The 17,795-nt window shown below is 38.2% G+C and overlaps 1 protein-coding gene across 1 annotated transcript in view; it reads right to left on the bottom strand.

Annotated features, from left to right (window-relative positions):
• DNAH9 (dynein axonemal heavy chain 9) overlaps positions 1–17,795 on the bottom strand; it is a 570,390-nt gene that overhangs the window by 46,437 nt on the left and 506,158 nt on the right. Inside the window, exon 63 of the mRNA XM_055143580.1 lies at positions 15,958–16,185. Within this exon, the coding sequence (XP_054999555.1) occupies positions 15,958–16,185 (228 nt within the window). The remainder of the gene's footprint in view (positions 1–15,957; positions 16,186–17,795) is intronic.

Below are 17,795 nucleotides of genomic sequence, written 5' to 3'. Positions count from 1 at the left end.
TTGAATTGAATTGAATTGAATTGAATATATATAGTAGTGTTTATTTTGGTCATTAGTGGTCATTTTGACAACATTGCTTCTTTCAATCCAACAGCATGGAACTTTTTTTTTTTCATTTCCTGAGGTCTTCAATTTCTTTTTCATTGTTTAGGTCTCTCATGTCTTTCTTTCTTTTTTTTTTTTTACTTTTTATTTTATTGAGTCACCGTGAAAAAATATACAAAGCTTGCAGGTTTAAGTCTCAGTCATACAATGATTATACCCCCCATCCCTTCACCCGTGCACATGTTCCACCACCAAGAACCCCAATATACCCCCTCCCACCCACCCCCCACCTAAGTAGCTAATGATCTTCACTTTATTCTCTCTATACTTTGAATACATTCAATATTTCAATAGAGAACTCACTATTAGTATTTGGAACTTTCCCCCAACAATCAAGCCTGCTGATAAGGCATCATCTAGTACTTTCCTTTCATTGCTGAGAATAAAGACTCTATGAGCTCTTGGATTTCTGATATTTTAGCTCAGTTCACAGTCTAGATGCATTTCTGTAAGAAGCCGCTCTGGGTGCTAAAATGGGTTTGAAGACCTCTGGGATCATAGTCTTTAGGAGCAGAGGGTCTGCTTCGAGCGCTGCAGCTCCGGATCTTATCTGGGCGGAGGGTGTGCCGGTAACGCCCCGCCCCCCCATAATCAAGTCACGTCACAGCAACATTCATACCTCTGGTTGGGAGTCTTAGGGGTGGCTCTTGCCAAGTGGATGTTGCCGGCGCCGCTATTTTCCTCGCAGAAAAACAGGGGAGAGAGGGAAAATCCCACCCCAGGTGGCCCGGGGTTGTAGTACAGCTCACAGTCTAGATGCATTTCTGTAAGAAGCTGCTCTGGGTGCCAAAATGGGTTAGAAGACCTCTGGAATCATAGTCTTTAGGAGCAGAGGGTCCTCTCATGTCTTTCTGTCAGATAATTTCTAGGTACTTGATGTTCTTGGACATTATTTTTTAAATTGAATCACCATGAGATGTATAGTTACAGAGTTGTTCATGGTTGAGTTTCAGTCATACAGTGTTTCAGAATACATTCTTTCACCAGTGCTCATTTCCTGTTGCCAGTGTCCCCATTTCCCTCCCACTCATCCTCCCCTACCCTGACCCCACAGTTTGCCTCTATGACAGACACTTTTATATTCTCTCTATTTCTCTGTCTCTCATTTTTCCTTTTGCAATACTGTTATTGAAAGGGTATCATGCATATCACTTTACCTCCTTTTAGCACTCAATTTATATTCAGAGTGATGATTTCCAACTATTATTGTCATGGTGGTCCCTTCTCTACCCTAACCCTCCCCTTTTATGGCAAGCTTACCACCATGAACAAGAACTTCTTGGTCCTTGTTCCTACTGTTTATCGGTATTATTCATATGCATATGTTTGTCTGTTTTATAACCTGCATATGAGTGTAACCATTCTGTTTGTTGCTCTCCCTCTGACTGATTTCACTCAGCACAATATACACCATGTCACTTCATGCATAAGGAAACTTCATGACTTTATTTTTCCTAATGCCATTATGTTCCATAGTGTATATGTACCATAGTTTCTTTATCCACACATCTGTTATTAGGCACTTGGGTGCTTCCAGATTCTGGCTGTTATGAATGGTGCTGAAATGAACAGAGGAGTGCAGATAGCTTTTCTGAATTGTGCTTTGGGGCCACTAGATTATATTCCTAGGAGTGGTATTGCTGGGTCAAATGGAAGCTTGATTTCTAGTGTTTTTGAGGAATTTCCATATTGTTTTCCAGAATAGCTGGGCCAATCAACACTCCCACCAGCTGTGAATGACAGTCCCTCTCTCCCTGCATCCATGCCAGCACTGGTTGTTCTTTTTGATGAGTGCCAGTCTCTGTGGTGTAAAATGATATCTCATTGTTGTTTTGATTTGCATATCCATGGTGATTAGTGATGAAGAGTATCTTTTCAGTGCCTTTGGCCATTTGTATTCTTCTTTGAGGAAGCTTTTTTTCATCTCCTTTTGCTATTTTGTGATAAGGTTGTATGTTTTATTCTTCTAAAGTTTTACCAATGCCTTATAAATATTTTAGATGATTTATTTTTTTAATTAAAGAACTGTGATTTATAAAATTATTATTATTTATAAAATTATTTACAAAATTAGATATAGTTGATATTTAGGCATATAATATTTTTAGACATTGCCACCACAAGATTAAACTTCCATTTACCAATGTTCTTTCTTATATTCCTTCCACATTCCAAACCCCACCCCCTCTCCACCTGTCAACTCAACAGGCACATTACAAAGTTTCCGTGGTTGAAGCTTAGATCTCATGTTTTCATTTTTGTTGAGTCTGTGTTTTGGATGCATGGCGTACCACTCACCCATATCACAGCTATTACTGAATCCCTGGTGCCTGTTCTCTCATTACTCTTCATTTTCTTTTCCCTCCTGCCTTGATTTATTCCTTTCCTATCCTTCTCATTGAGCAGTTGGGTAAAGGGTGATCAAGACATCCACATTTTACTACTATACATTTTCTTATCCGGTATTCTACATTCCACAGAAAAGTGAGATCCTGTGTTTGCCTTTCTTCTTCTGGCTTACTTCACTCAACATGATATCTTACAGTTCCAACTAGGTTTCAGCAAATTGTATCATTTCATCATTTCTTTCAGTGGCCTAGTATTCCACTGTGTAAATATATCATCTGTCATTGGAGACCTAGGTTGATGTCTTAGCAATTGTACTAAGTGCAGCAATGAATGAGTGTTTTATGTCCTGGGAGTAGATGCCCAAAAGTGAATTGTTTTTGTAGTTCAATTCTAAGTTTACCAAGAATTCTCCATGCTATTTTTCACAGGGGTTGTACCAGACAACATTCCCACCAGCAGTGGATGAGAATTCCACATGCCCATCAATGGATTGTTCCTACGATTTTTGATATGCACTATTCTCACTGGTGTGAGATGGTACCTCATTATCATGTTGATTTGGATTTCTCTAATGTGATGCTGAGCATTTATTCATTTGCATACTGGCCATCCAGTTCTCTTCAATTTCCTCTCATTTCCTCTCCCCATTTGAGGGTATATATAGATATAGATATAGATATAGATATATAGATATATAGTTGTTGTTGTTGTTGCTGTTCTTTGTGAGTATTTTATGTTATCTGGACAGCAAATCAACTTTATTCCACTGATCTGAGGGTCTTTCTTTATTCCCCTACTGTGCTGTTTTAATTGTTACTATTTTGTAGTACAGTTTGAAACTGGGAAAAGTGATGCCTCTCATCTTCTTTTCCTAAAGACTGTGTTAGCTAGATTGGTACCCCGACCAAACTAGCTTATTGTTTTAGACAAATTTAAGGGGTGTTTGATATATTTCATTTAAAAAATTACATTGGCATAAGTAGAGGGAATTCGGTACAGTGCCTTGGAGATTATTGCAATTTTAATAATATTAATCCTCCCAATTCATGAGTAGGGAATGTGTTTCTATTTCTGCATGCTGTCTTTTATTTCTTGAATTAGTGCTTTGTAAATTTCTCTGTAGAGGTCTTTCATCGCTTTACTTAAACTGATTCTGAGGTGTACTTGGCTTTCTGAGGCACAATTGTGAATGGGATATTTTTGAGCTTATTTATTTATTTATCATTTAATTTTTATTTTATAAAGTAGTTCACAATATTTGATTACATTTAATATTTGAACATCAATCCCACCAACATTATACCTTTTCACCACTTTCCCACCATTTCAGATATTTCCATCCTGAATCCCAATCCTTGCTCCAAAGCAGAACCAAAATAATTAATTTTGTGTTGTTTGTTATGAAAATCTGCTGAAAATGCTACAAAAAGTATCCTTAGAGGAAAGGGTGTGAAGATTGTTGTATTTCACCCAGGGGCCATTTAGTCCTTCTACAAGAGATCACTAATATGTTGTTTAATATATTTATATATATGCATATGTATATCTGTAAAAAACGATTTCCTTCTGAGATTGGTTGCCTCCTACTTTGAACCCGGTCAGATGTGGTGCGGTACTCTTGGAGTATGGGTGGTGTGAAGCAAGAGCTGTTGTGCGGCCATGATGTGGCCCTGTGGTCCAGGAATAGGTTCGGTTTTGGGTGAATCTTGGCCTGAACATGTGGAGAGCGGCTGTGAGCATGGCATCGGTTGAGTTCTGAAGGTTTTTGGCTGCCAGGGATAGGTCCATTGGGGCGGGGAGGGGTCTCACCCACCTCCCTCAAGGCCGCCCAGAATGAACCAGCCTGGTGCAGGGCCCGGCAGCATGGTTATGGCGTGCATCATGTTATGCTCCCTTCCAGGAGAGGGCATGTGACTCTGGATCATGGTTGATGATGAGATTATCCTGTGAATGGGATTTTAAAATAATCTCTCTTCTGTTTCATAATTTGTATATAGGAAAGCCATGGACTTTTGCATATTACTTTTGTAGCCTGCCACTTTGCTGAACAAATTTATTATTCCTAGGTGCTTTTTTGTAGAGCGTTTAGTATTTTCTTAGTAGAGTATCATGTCATATGCAAATTTTGAGAGGTTTACTTCTTCCTTTCTATCTGGAATCCCTTGATATCTTTTCCTTGCAACTTGCTATTGCAAATACTTCCAGTACTATATTTAATACAAGTGGCAAGAGTGGGCAACCTTGTCTTGTGCCTGACCTTAGAGAAAAGGCTTTTAGGTTTTCCCTGTTGAGTATAGTGTTATCTGTGGCCTTGTGGTAAATGACTTTGACTATATTGAGGAAAGTATCTTCAATTTCTATTTTGTTGAGTTTTTTTTTTATCAAGAATGGATATATATATATATATATATATATATATATATCTTGTCAAATGCTTTCTCTGCATTGATTGGTATGATCTTATGTTTTTTAGTTTTTCTTGTATTGATTATGTTGATTGACTTGCATGTATCAAACCATCTTTGCATTCCTGGAGATAAATCCTGCTTGGTCAGGGGTGTATGAACTTTTCGATAAATTGTTGGATTCTATTTGCTAGTAATTTGTTGAGAATCTTTGCTTCTGTGTCCATCGTGGATATTGGCATAGTGGTGCAGTGCTGCCAGCAGGTCTACCTGTGCCTGCGGGACGAGTGCATCAGCAACCTGATTGTGCCTCTTGGCTTCCTCATAGTCCAAAATTGTCACTGTGCCTCTGCCTAGACCCCAACAATTTTCCCCCAAGTTTCCCCAAGAAATTAAATGGTCAAAATGTGGGAGCCATGACTCTGACTCAGCTATACAAGCTCATTTATCAGCCTTGCTTAAGAGACCCATAATAAGTAAATCTCGAAAGAGATCAAAAGCCACAGTAATCTTACTCCTGCACAAAGCTGAACATACCAGAGTAAATCGGAGGAGGGCAGATCAGCCTGGTGCCCACCCAAGAAGAGCCCCTGGCAACCACTTGCTCCTATGGTACAAAATCACCACAATGCCTTCAGCCAGATTCCACTGTCTCAGGACTGACCTCACTGAGATACTAACCTGTTGAAAATTCAGATGTGTGCGTTAGGTGACTGAAATCCCCAAGCTTTCTTAGAGTTGGGATGGTACTACCTTCCTCCACTTTCCTATACTTCTGGAAGTACCAGAAGTCTCCTCCATGAACCAATTCCAGTGCCACCATGTAAGTTCCTGAAAGAGCCTGCAAAGAATTTGCAGTAGGTTCTTTTAATGTCTGAAAGAATTCACTAGAGAAGCCATTCAGGCCTAGGCTTTTGTTTTTGGAATAACTTTTGATGACCATTTCAATTTCCTAGATAGTTATAGTTCTGTTCAGGTGTTCCAGATCTTCTTGATTCAGCTTTGGGAGGTTATAGAATTATGGGAATTTACCCACTTTTCTAGGTTCTCTCATTTTGTGGCATAAAGATTCTCAAAGTAATCTCTGGCTCTCTTGGATTTATGTGATGTCTGTTGTGATGTTCCCTTTTTCATTTCTGATTCGGTTTATTAGTGCTCTCTTTTTTGTGTGAATTTTGCTAGCAGTTTATCAATATTGTTTATTTTTTCAAAGCACCTTTAATAGATCTTTTGAAATACTCTTTTAGGATTCTACTTCATTAATTTCTACTCCAAGTTTTATTATTTCTTCCTCCTGTCTGCTTTGGTCTCCTTTTGTTGGTCATTTTCCAGTTTTATAAGTTTTTCAGTCAAGTTACTCTTGTGGGCCTTTTCTTCCTTCCTGATGAATGCTTGCATAGGCATGCACTTTTCTCTTAAAACTGCTAACACTGCATTTGCAATATCCCGCAAGTTCTAATAGGTAGTATCCTCATTATCCTTTTTTTCCATGCGGTCTTTTAATTTCCTCTTTGTCTTTCTCTCTGATCCACTGCTTGTTCAGTTATCAGCTATTTGATTACCATGTGTTTGGATTGTTTCTCCATTTCTGTTTGTGAACCTGCTCTCAGTGAATCATGATCTTTTTCAGTGCATCATGATCTGAGAAGATAGCTGATACCATATTTGCACTCTTAGCTTTTTAGAAGTATTTTTTGATTCCCAACATGTGATCTATTTTGAGGAATGTCCCATTTGCTTTGGAGAAGTATATTTGGCCATTTGAGGATGAAAGGCCCTATATATATGCACTAAGTTCCTCTTTTCCATTCTTTTTCTCAAAGTATTTCCTTGCTAACCTTTATTATAGTTGATCTATCAGGAAGTGGCAAAGCAGTGTTGAAATCTCCAACTATTATTATGTTGCTATACATGTCTTCATGTCTATTAGCAGTTGTTTAAGTATTTTGCTGGTCCCTCATTAGGTGCATATATGTTTAAGAGTGTGAGTTTTTCCTGATGTAGATATCTCTTGATAATTAAGAAATGCTCTTTGCTGTCTCTTATAACTCTCTTCAGCCTGGAGTCTATGTTATCTGATAATAGTATGGCCACCCCAGCCTTTTAAGGGGGTTGTTTGCTTGAAGAACTGTCTTCTAAAATTTGACTTTGAGGGTGTGTTTACCCTGACTGTTCAATTGTAAACACATTTGTAGACAGCACAGTACTGGGTTCAATTTTTTAATCCATTTACCAATCTGTGTCTCTTAATGGTGCATTTAGGCCATTGGCAGTGAGAAAGATTATTGTTACTGAGTTTTGTGTCTTCAATACTGTTTAAAATTAGATAGGCTCTTTGATCTCTTTTTATATAGGAACAAAAAGAATTTTTGTGTATTGATTTCATACCCAGCAACTTTTCTTTATTGGTTTATTGTTTCTACGAGGTTGTTTTATGTGAACTATGTGAACTATTTGGAGTCTTCAATATATGTCATCATGTCATATGCAAATACCGATACTTTTATTTTCTCTTCTCCTGTTTGGATTCCTTTGATTTCATTTTTTTAATGATTATTGTTGCTAGGGATTTTAATATAAGGTTAAAAAAGAGAGGAGATACTGGACATGCTTGCCTTGTACCTGGTCTCAGCAGAAATGCTTGAAATTTTTTACGATTAAGAATAATATTAGCGGGGCTGGAGCGATAGCACAGCGGGTAGCATGTTTGCCTTGCATATATATTTCCCTTTATGATTTGTTGCCTACTATCTGAACCCAATCAATTGTGGTGTGGTAATTATGGAGAATGGGTAGGAAGTGTTTTATGATGTGTCGTGTCCAGGAATATGTTTTGGTACAGGAATATGTTTACTCATATGTGAGGCTTGGCCCGAGCACGTGGGGAGTGGCAACTGACCTGGGTTCGATTCCCAGTATCCCATATCATCCCCTGAGCACCGCCAGGAGTAATTCCTGAGTGCAGAGCCAAGAGTAACCCCTGTGCATTGTCAGGTGTGACCCAAAAAGAATAACATTAGCTGTGGGCTTTTTATAGATCATTGTTACTATCTTGAGGAAGTTTTTTATACCCCTGTTTTATTGAGGGCTTTTAAAAAAATCATAACTGGGTGTTGGATCTTGTCAAAAGCTTTTCCAGCATTAATATGATTATCTGATTTTTATATTTCCTTTTACTGATGTGGTGTGCTTCTATCTCTGGGATGAATCCCACTTAATTATGGTGCATGATTTTTTTATGTGCTGTTTGATTTTGTTTGCTAAGATTTTGTTGAGGATTTTTGCAAAGATGTTTATCAAAGAGATTATTCTGAAATGTTCTTTTTTTTGGTCTTTGGGTCACACCTGGCGATGCACAGGGGTTACTACTGGCTTTGCACTCAGGAAATACTCCTGGCGGTTCTCAGGGGACCATATGGGATGCTGGAAATCGAACCTGGGTCGGCCGCGTGCAAGGCTAATGCCCTACCCGCTGTGCTATCGCTCCAGCCCCTGAAACGTTCTTTTTTTGTAATATCTCTGTTAGCTTTGGATATCAGTGTAATATTAGCTTTGCAAAAGGTGTTAGGAAGGATTTCTGTTTCTTTTATATTTTGCTAGAGCTTAAGGATAAACAGCAGTAAGTCTTCTATGAAGGTTTGATAAAAACTCACCAGTAAATTCATCTGGACCAAGACATTTTCTTGGGTAGATTCTTTTTTTTATATAATGCAGGAGCACTGCTATTTATTCAGCCATTGATTATGCTGATTGAATTGGGCATGAGCTCCACATTACTTTTTTTTTCTTTAAAAAATTTTTAATTGTATAAGTCAGTTCACAATGTTTGATTACATTCAATATTCAAACACTAATCCCACCACCATTATACCTTCTCACCACACCAAATTCAGGATGTTTCCATCCCAAACCCCAATCCCTGTCCCAAAACACAACAGAAATAATATATTTTGTATTGTCTGTTATGAAGAACTGCCGAACATGCTTACATAAAAGTGTTCATGTAGAAAACTGTGTGAAGATTGTTCTATTTTGGCAGGAGCCATTAAGACATTCTGTAGGATACCAACATGTTGTTAGAGTTTGGGTGATGTGAGCTTTTGTATATATCTGGAAATATGAATATATATGCATATATATTTCCCTTTATGATTTGTTGCCTACTATCTGAACCCAATCAATTGTGGTGTGGTAATTATGGAGAATGGGTAGGAAGTGTTTTATGATGTGTCGTGTCCAGGAATATGTTTTGGTACAGGAATATGTTTACTCATATGTGAGGCTCGGCCCGAGCACGTGGGGAGTGGCCTTAAGTGTGGCGATGGTTGGATTGTGGAGGTTTTTGGCTGCTAGAGCTGGGTCCCTTGGGGCTGGGAGGGCTCTCAACCCCCACCCCCTGGGGCGCCCCGGTGAAGACAGCCTGGTGTGGGGTCAGGACATTCTGCAGTGCTTCCTTTAGGGAGTTTTACTACTACTGGCTTTGCACTCAGGAATATAGTCCCTGGGTCTTGGCCATTGATGAGATGACATGGCTCTGGGGGCAATTTGTGGGTGTGACTGCCAAGCTACTGGAAAACTGGGGAACTTGGGGGAGGAGGCCCAGTCCTGATCCAATCAGGCCTGCAGCTCTCAATCACAGGTTCCCACCTACCTCTGCACTATAGGCCCTAACTGCGTCTTTTGATCTCTTTCAAGATGTATGGGTCTCTGAAATAAGGCCAATAAATGAGCTTATATAGCTGAGCTAGAGGTGGTTTGTGATTGTGTCTCCCACATACCTAACTTTTGGGCATTTAATTTCTTGGTAAACTTGGTCCCAAGTTGTTGGAGTCTGGCCAAAGGCACAGCAGCAATTTTGGGGTATCTGGAAATCTGAAGGCGCTATCAGGAAGCTGATGCATTCACACAAATACAGGTTGACCTGCTGGTGGCACCATAATCCCTTTGGTAGATTCTTAATTATTGTTTCAGTTTCCTTGTTTTTGATTGGCTTGTTCAGGCTTCTATTTCCTCCTAATTCATTTTTGGGAAAGTACATATTTCTAGGAATTTGGCCATTTCTTCTAGGTTCTCCAGCTAAACAGAATTGTTTATAACACCAAGTTCATAATATAGGCTCTCATGATGTCTTGGATTTCTGGGGATTCTGTTAATTTCTGCTTTTCTTTGATATTTGAGCGCTTTCTCATTTACCCTCATAAGTCTAGCCAAAATTTTGTCTATCTTGTTTATTGTTTTAAAGAATCAGCTCCTGGTATTGATTCTTTGTATTCCTTTCTTGGTTTCTATAATGTTGATTTCTGCTCTAGCTTTTATTATTTCCTTTATTCTATTATTCTTTGGATTCAATTTTTGTTGGTTCTTCAGATATTTAAGTTGTGCATCTGTTTTTTTATTTTATCTTTAAGGATATCCATGACATTTTTCAAAGAAATTGATCAAATACTCCTGAAAATAATATGAAAAAATAAATCCAAAGGAATAGCTAAAGCAATCCTTGGAAAAAAAGAAGATGGGAGACATTACCTTCCCCAACTTCAAACTGTATTACAAAGCTGTAGTTATTAAAACAGCATGGTATTGAAATGCAGACAGACCAGTGGAATAGGTTGAATATCCTGACACAAAGCCTCAAATATATGATAATTTAATCTTCTATAAAGGAGCAATAAATGTGAAGTGGAACAAGGAAAGCCTCTTTAACAAGTGGTTCTGGGAAAACTGAACAGCTAAATGCAAAAAAAAAAAAAAATGGACTCAGACCTCTATCTACTGCCATTCCCAAAGGTCAGATCAAAATGGATTAAAGACCTCACCTTTAGACCTAAATCCATAAGGTACACAAAAGAAAAATGTAGGCAAAACCTTCCATGATATTGAAGCTAACGGCATCTTCAAAAATGAAATGCCACGATCAAGCAAGTGGGAGCAAAAATAAACAGATGAGACTATTTTATACTAAGAAGCTTCTGCACCTCAAAAGAAATAGTGACCAAGATTCAAAGACAGCCTATGGAATGGGAAAGGTTATTCACCAGATAGCCTTCTGATAAGGGGTTAATATCAAAGATATACAAGGCACTGTTTGAACTCTACAAGAAAAGAAATCCAATCCCATCAGAAAATGGGGCAATGAAATGAACAGAAACTTCCTCAAAGAAGACATTCGAATGGCCAAAAGGTACATGAAAAAATGCTCTTCATCACTAATCATCAGGGAGATGCAGATCAAAACAATGAGATATCATCTCACACCACAGAGACTGGAACACTTCCAAAAGAACAAGAGCAGTCAGTGCTGATGTGGATGTGAAGAGAAAGGAACTTTGCTTCATTGCTTGTGGGAATGCTGATTGGTCCAGATTTTTTGGAAAACAATATGGACATTCTTCAAAAAACTAGAAATTGAGCTCCCATTTGACCCAACAATACCACTTTTGGGAATATACCCTGGGGACCTAAAAACATACAGCAGAGACAGCATCTGCACCTCTATGTTCATTGCAGCACTATTTACAACAGCGAGAATCTGGAAACAACAGGAGTGCCCAATAACAGACAACTGGATAAAGAAGCTATGGCACATTACACAATGGACTCCTTTGCAGTTGTTAGGAAAAATGAAGTCATGAAATTTGCCTACAAATGGGTGAACATACTGAGTGAAATGAGTTAGAAGGAGAGGGACTCATACAGAATGTCTGTTTTCACTTCTCATAAGTCATATATAAAATGTAAAGATTAATATCGACAGCCAGTGAAAACATGGGCTAAGTGGACTGGTCAGTGGTTGGAATCAACCACAAGTGTGTGTGGGGTGGAGGGTAGGTAAAGCAGAGAAGGGACCAGTATGACAATAGATAGCTTGAAATTGTCATGCTGGACAAGAGCTGAGTGTTAAAGGTAGGTAAAGGATATAACGTCTAAGCATTTAGGATTTGTTTTGTAAACCACAATGCCCAAGAAGGGGGGAAGAGAGGAGGGCTGGGAGGGGGATTGAGTGGGAGAGAGAGGAGGAGAGAGAGAGCACCTGCTATAGAGGCAGGCTCAGGGTGGGTGGGAGGTGATGGGAAGAAAACTAGGGACATTGGACACTGGTGCAGGGGCGGGTGTTGGAACACTATGACCAATCACGAACAGCTTTGTAAGTATCTATCTCACAATGACTCAATAAATATTTTTTAAAGGAATGTTTACTTTATATCGAATATAATGTCTAGAAAATTTAGACATTTTGTATTCAAGGGTTTTAGTGAAAGCTTCTTAGGAAAAATATAAAGAAATAAAGAAATGGCCCTGACAAGAGAACGCTACCTTTAGTTCTTTGTTGCAATGGTCAACGTTTTCTTTTTACTTCAGTTTTTTATTTGTGCTTTGCAATACTACTACTAATAAGTTTTCATGCATAGAACATTCTAGCACCACCCCTTCAAAATATCTGTTTATCTTCACTATTGTCTCAGGGTGTCTTTCTAGCACCACTCCCTTTTATTTTTTTTTTATTTTTTTTTTTTTTAAATCATTTTAAGTTTTATTTTATTTTATTTTTTTTTTTGTATGTAAAAAATATTTATTTATTTTTTTTATTTATTATTTTTTTATTTTTTAATTTTAAATTTATTTATTTTTAATTAGAGAATCACCGTGAGGGTACAGTTACAGATTTATACACTTTTGTGCTTATACTTCCCTCATACAAAGTTTGGGAACCCATCCCTTCACCAGTGCCCATTCTCCACCACCTGTAAACCCAGTGTCCCTCCCACCCTCCCCAATCCCATCTCCCCCCCACCCCACCCTGCCACTGTGGCAAGGCATTCCCTTCTGTTTTCTCTCTCTAATTAGCTGTTGTGGTTTGCAATAAAGGTGTTGAGTGGCCGCTGTGCTCAGTCTCTAGCCCTCATTCAGCCCGCAACTCCCTTCCCCCACATGGCCTTCGACTACAATGTAGTTGGTGATCGATTCTCTGACACCACTCCCTTTTAATCCAATCATTTGTTCTTGGATAATTGGGTTGTTTTCAGGTTTTGGCCAATGTCAGCAGAACTTCTGTGAACATAGGAGCACATATATTTGTTTTTGGAATAGAGTGTTTGGACCATTAGGAATATTTCAAGAAATGGAATTTCTGGGTCATATAGAAACTTAATTTCAAGTTTTCTGAAAACGGTCGAACTGGTTCTAGTTCCCACCAGCAGAGGCTGTGTTTCTTTCCCTCCCACATTCATGCCAACACTGGTTGCTTGCTTAGTTTTAGGTGTGCCAATCTCACTGGTGTGAGGTTTTTGGTATTTATTAACAAAAATGATAAATTACATACTCTGAATCTTCTGGTAACATAACCCAATTCTCTGTTCCACATCATGTGCAGGTTTGGGGTGAGGTGGGAAAGGTGAGTGAAAAGGAAAGTGAATAAGTTTCAATTCTCAAATATTTGTGGCAACTTTCCAAGTTATTCAATTTTCTTTTTGTGGTATTACAGAGCTTATACATTGTATAACTGAAATGTATGCATGAAAGTTTGTAAGCCTGCAACTGTTCCTCATGGTGATTCATTAAAAAAATTAAAATTTTTTTTTTAAAAGTCAGTCTTCAATTATATTGGTGATGTGGGAGAATGGTATAGCTCTATATTTAAAACAGACTCAGCAACACTGAAAACTTGAGATCTAAGCTGCAACAACCAGAACTTGTGGAGAGTTTTAGCATGGGCTGTATAAAAATTAGACACATTGGATTTTAGGATCATAATATTACCAAACTTTAACTGTGCTTTAGAATTAGCTTGAGGACTAATTAGAACAAACAGTACTAAACCACCTATTAGGTGTAGGTGGGCCTTTGCGTTTCTGATTGTCCCAAGAAGCTAAGCATCACATTGGGTCTCTATTTGTTAGGAAGCCACAGCCACAATCTGCCATTTCAGCCTCCAGGTCAGAAGCCCTTGCCAAGTGTATGGCTGCTAACACAGCCACGTGATACTTCACTTCTTCACATCTCACAGAAAGCACACGTTGATATCCTAATTCTAGTAACCTATCCACACAACAGCACACAAAAAGCTCTTCCATCCCTCCACTAGTGCACATTCCCCACCACCAGTATCCCTGGTATACCCCCTCTTTTCCGCCCTCCCCCTGTCTCTATGGCAGACAATATTCCCCATACTCTATCTCTCTACTTTTGGGCAACAAAGCAATAATAGCTTTAACACCACTTTGTCACCTCTTTATAGGTAAACTAGACTAAAACCCATCAAGGAAATATTGACTTTGAAGGAAAAAATGTAAAATATTTTATATGTATATGTATACATTGTATATACATACCTTCTCTTATGTTTTATGAAAGTTTATAGAAGCATTTATATATACTGTTAACCAGGACTGAAGCTATAGCACGGCGGGTAGGGCGTTTTCCTTGAATGCAGCTGACCTGGGTTCGATTTCTCCATCCCTCTCAGAGAGCCTGGCAAGCTACTGAGAGTATCCTGCCCACATGGCAGAGCCTGGCAAGCTCCCCATGGTGTATTTGATATGCCAAAAACAGCAACAAGTCTCACAATGGAGACGTTACTGGTGCCTGCCGAGCAAATCGATGAACAACGGGATGATAGTGACAGTGACATATAAAAGTATATATATGTACTATTGCAATACATGCAAGACATTACATTTTCCAAGATAGACCACATGCTGGGCCATAAACTGTACCTCTGTAGAGACTAGAGGAGAGAATGTATAAACTAACTTCTTAGATCAAGAAGTATTGAAAATAGAAATTAATCACAAACAGAATGGAGAAATTACTCAAACATGTGGAAATTAAATAGCTCAGTACTGAAAAACTAGTGGGTCAGAGAGGAAATAAGAGGGGAAATAAAAAAGATTCCTGGAAATAAACAAGAATGGGAACATGAAATACCAGGACTTGTGGGACACAGCAAAATCAGTGCAAAGAGAAAAATTCATATCTATGCAAGCATTCATCAGGGAGGAATAAAGGACCTATATTAAAAAAACCTAAGTATATAGTGTAATAACCTGGAAAATGACCAACAAAAGAGCCCAAAGAAGGCAGAATGAAGGAAATAATAACACTTAGAGCAGAAATTAATGAAATGAAATTTAAAAAATCCCAAAACTATTGAAACTAAAAGGTAGTTCTTTGAAAAAAATAAACAAAATTGATAGACTACTAGTAAGATTCTCAAAGAGAGAAAAGTAATTAACAAAATCAGAAATGAAAAATGGGACATAATAACAAATACTACAGAAATTCAAAGGATCACAAGGAATTACTTTTGAAAATCTGTATGCCATAAAGTGAGATAACTTAGAAGAAATGGATAAACTCTTGGATCCTTATAACTTCCCAAGGCTGAACCAAGAAGATATAGAACACTTGAACATACCTATCACTACTAATGAAACAGTAACCAAAAGTATCTTCCCCAAAACAAAATCCCAGGGCCAAATGGATTCATTACTGAGTTCTTTAAACCTTTAAAGAAGAGCTACTGCCAATCATTTACAGGTTCCTTCAGGAAATCAAAGAAACAGAAACATTCTCAGTTTTTATGAAGCAGATACTGCTCTGATAGCAAAAGCAGACAGAGAGATCACATAAAAGGACAGTTACAGACTGATAACCCTGATGAACATAAATAAAAAGATCCTCAACAAAATACAAGCATACTGACTCCAGTAACCCATTAAAAAGATCACACACCGTGATCAAGGGGGATTCATTGAGAATGCAAGGATAGTTTAACATATATGAGTTTGTCAATGTAATAAACTATATCAATACAAGAAAAAATGACTATTGTGTTTATATCAGTGGATGAAGAGAAAGCACTTGACAAAATCTAGCACCCATCCATGATAAAAACTGTCAACAAAATGAAAATTGAAGGAATTTTCTTCATATTACTCATAGAAAACATACTCAACAGCAAGTAGAACACATTTTCCCCACAAGAAACATTACGCCAAACCTCAGCCCATCTCCACTTGTATATACTTCTCCCACCCACTCAAACCATATAAGAAAAAGGAGCTCTTTTAACTTCTTTCTCCTACTCCCAGGACCATACCTGAGTAAAGTTGTCCAGGGCTTTGTGAAGGTTGGCATGCATGCCGGTAGGAGGTTCATTGATGATCTTGATGGAGTTCTCCAGGATGCCTTGGGGGATAATGTGACCTTCAGGTGAAGGGGCAGGCTCTGCACTGATGAAGACCCTAAACTCTGGGTGGCTGTTTTTGCTGTGCTCCTCCAGCTTCTTCTCCAGAGTACTGAGCCACTTGGCTACTAAATGGATATTCTGGTGGAAAAGAAGGACCCAGAAAACGCCCCCACATAAGTATGGGTTTAGTTATGTTAATAACATATAGAGAAATACAGTTAGAGGAGGGATCTGGCCTTAGCATCAGATAATCGTACTGTGGTATCTGTCTTGGAATTGTCAGCAACGGGGCTCCCTGAGGGCTACTGAGCCCTGCCTATTGGTACTCTGAATCTCCCTAGCACAATGTCCTTACATTTCACTATGGATGAGAATTCTCGTGGGAGATTTAAGACTCATTCAAACCTAATGGGAAGGGGATGGAGATCTTTGTTCTAATAAGCCTTCAGATGACTCTTACACAGTCAAAGTCTAGGAGAACAATGTTTCAGAGCAATTCATAGTAAAGCACAGGTTACAAATAGGGACTACTATATCACTGCAATTTTGATTTCTATGAATTCCATTAAATTTAAAATAAGACCCACTGAGTCTGTACTTAAACAGATTCTTGTGGATTCTTGGGTCCATTCTAGAATTTCTGTATCTGTAGGACAAGGAAAGAGCCTGAAAATTTGTACGTTAAGGTGTTAATTATGTCTGATATGGCTGATTTTTTATATGGCTGATTTAATATGCTTTTACATTCCAAATCTGGATTCTTAGATGCCTAGATCATTTGAGCCTGTGATACTCAGAAATAGGGCCCACAGACCAGGGAAGCTAAGATCACCTCAGACTTACTGAAATAAGGTATTGTTGTGAATTGTGCCCCTTCACCTGAAATAAGGTACAAATTCTTTCAGTAATTTGTAGGAATGTCAGATTTTGAAAAGCAGTGATCTAACAGTCTGCAACTAGCTCTCCCGACTTTCCTCCTGTTTTCAAGTCATTCATTTGTTTTCCCAAAACTTAACTGATTCATGGGCAAATATACATTTTATCTAGGATGGTTCTTATTGGTCTGCCCATCTACATAAAATTACATTAATTTCTTAGCACTATGCAAATGCATCCTTCACTTTAGTATGGATAGTCATGTTTTATTGCAATATGTTATGTTATAATGGATAGATAAAAGTGCATCAATAAGTATTTGAAGAATCCTGTTCTTAGAACCTCAAGTACACATATTTGCATGAAGCACAGTGATTTTGACATAGTAATATATTCTTTGAGTGTTGCTTCCTCTTTTTATAAGAGAAATGATAATATTTTACACACTTAAATTTGTTGGATGAGTTCTAAAACCAAATTTAATGCATCCAAAGGGCTATATAAACTGTAAAATATAATATAAGCATTAGTAGAAGTTATTGAAATAAAATTTTATTAAAGAATTTTTATAATAAATGTACTGGAGAAAAAACTATAATAGGCTTTTGGGAACCACGGTTCCTATGCAGAGATTCACAAAGGAATTACTGCTCTGTCTTCAGGAATCCCAGTTTCTGAATGTAATCTTGGAGAGTTTTCAGAAGTCACATCTGTACAGGGCCTAGAGGTCCTGAGTAGCTAGTATTTGCTGAGAGAAGAAATACTCTCTGTTTAATATTGGAGTGGCTGGGTTTACAAGGCCTTGACGGGTGTCTCTTTGTTAGGTGGATCTTAGGCATGGGAGGTCAGGACCTTTCAAACACTGCTCGCTC

Source organism: Sorex araneus, chromosome 6 (genome assembly GCF_027595985.1).
Source record: "Sorex araneus isolate mSorAra2 chromosome 6, mSorAra2.pri, whole genome shotgun sequence".
Classification (NCBI taxonomy): Eukaryota; Metazoa; Chordata; class Mammalia; order Eulipotyphla; family Soricidae; genus Sorex; species Sorex araneus.
This window is presented reverse-complemented; position numbering and strand designations above follow the sequence as displayed.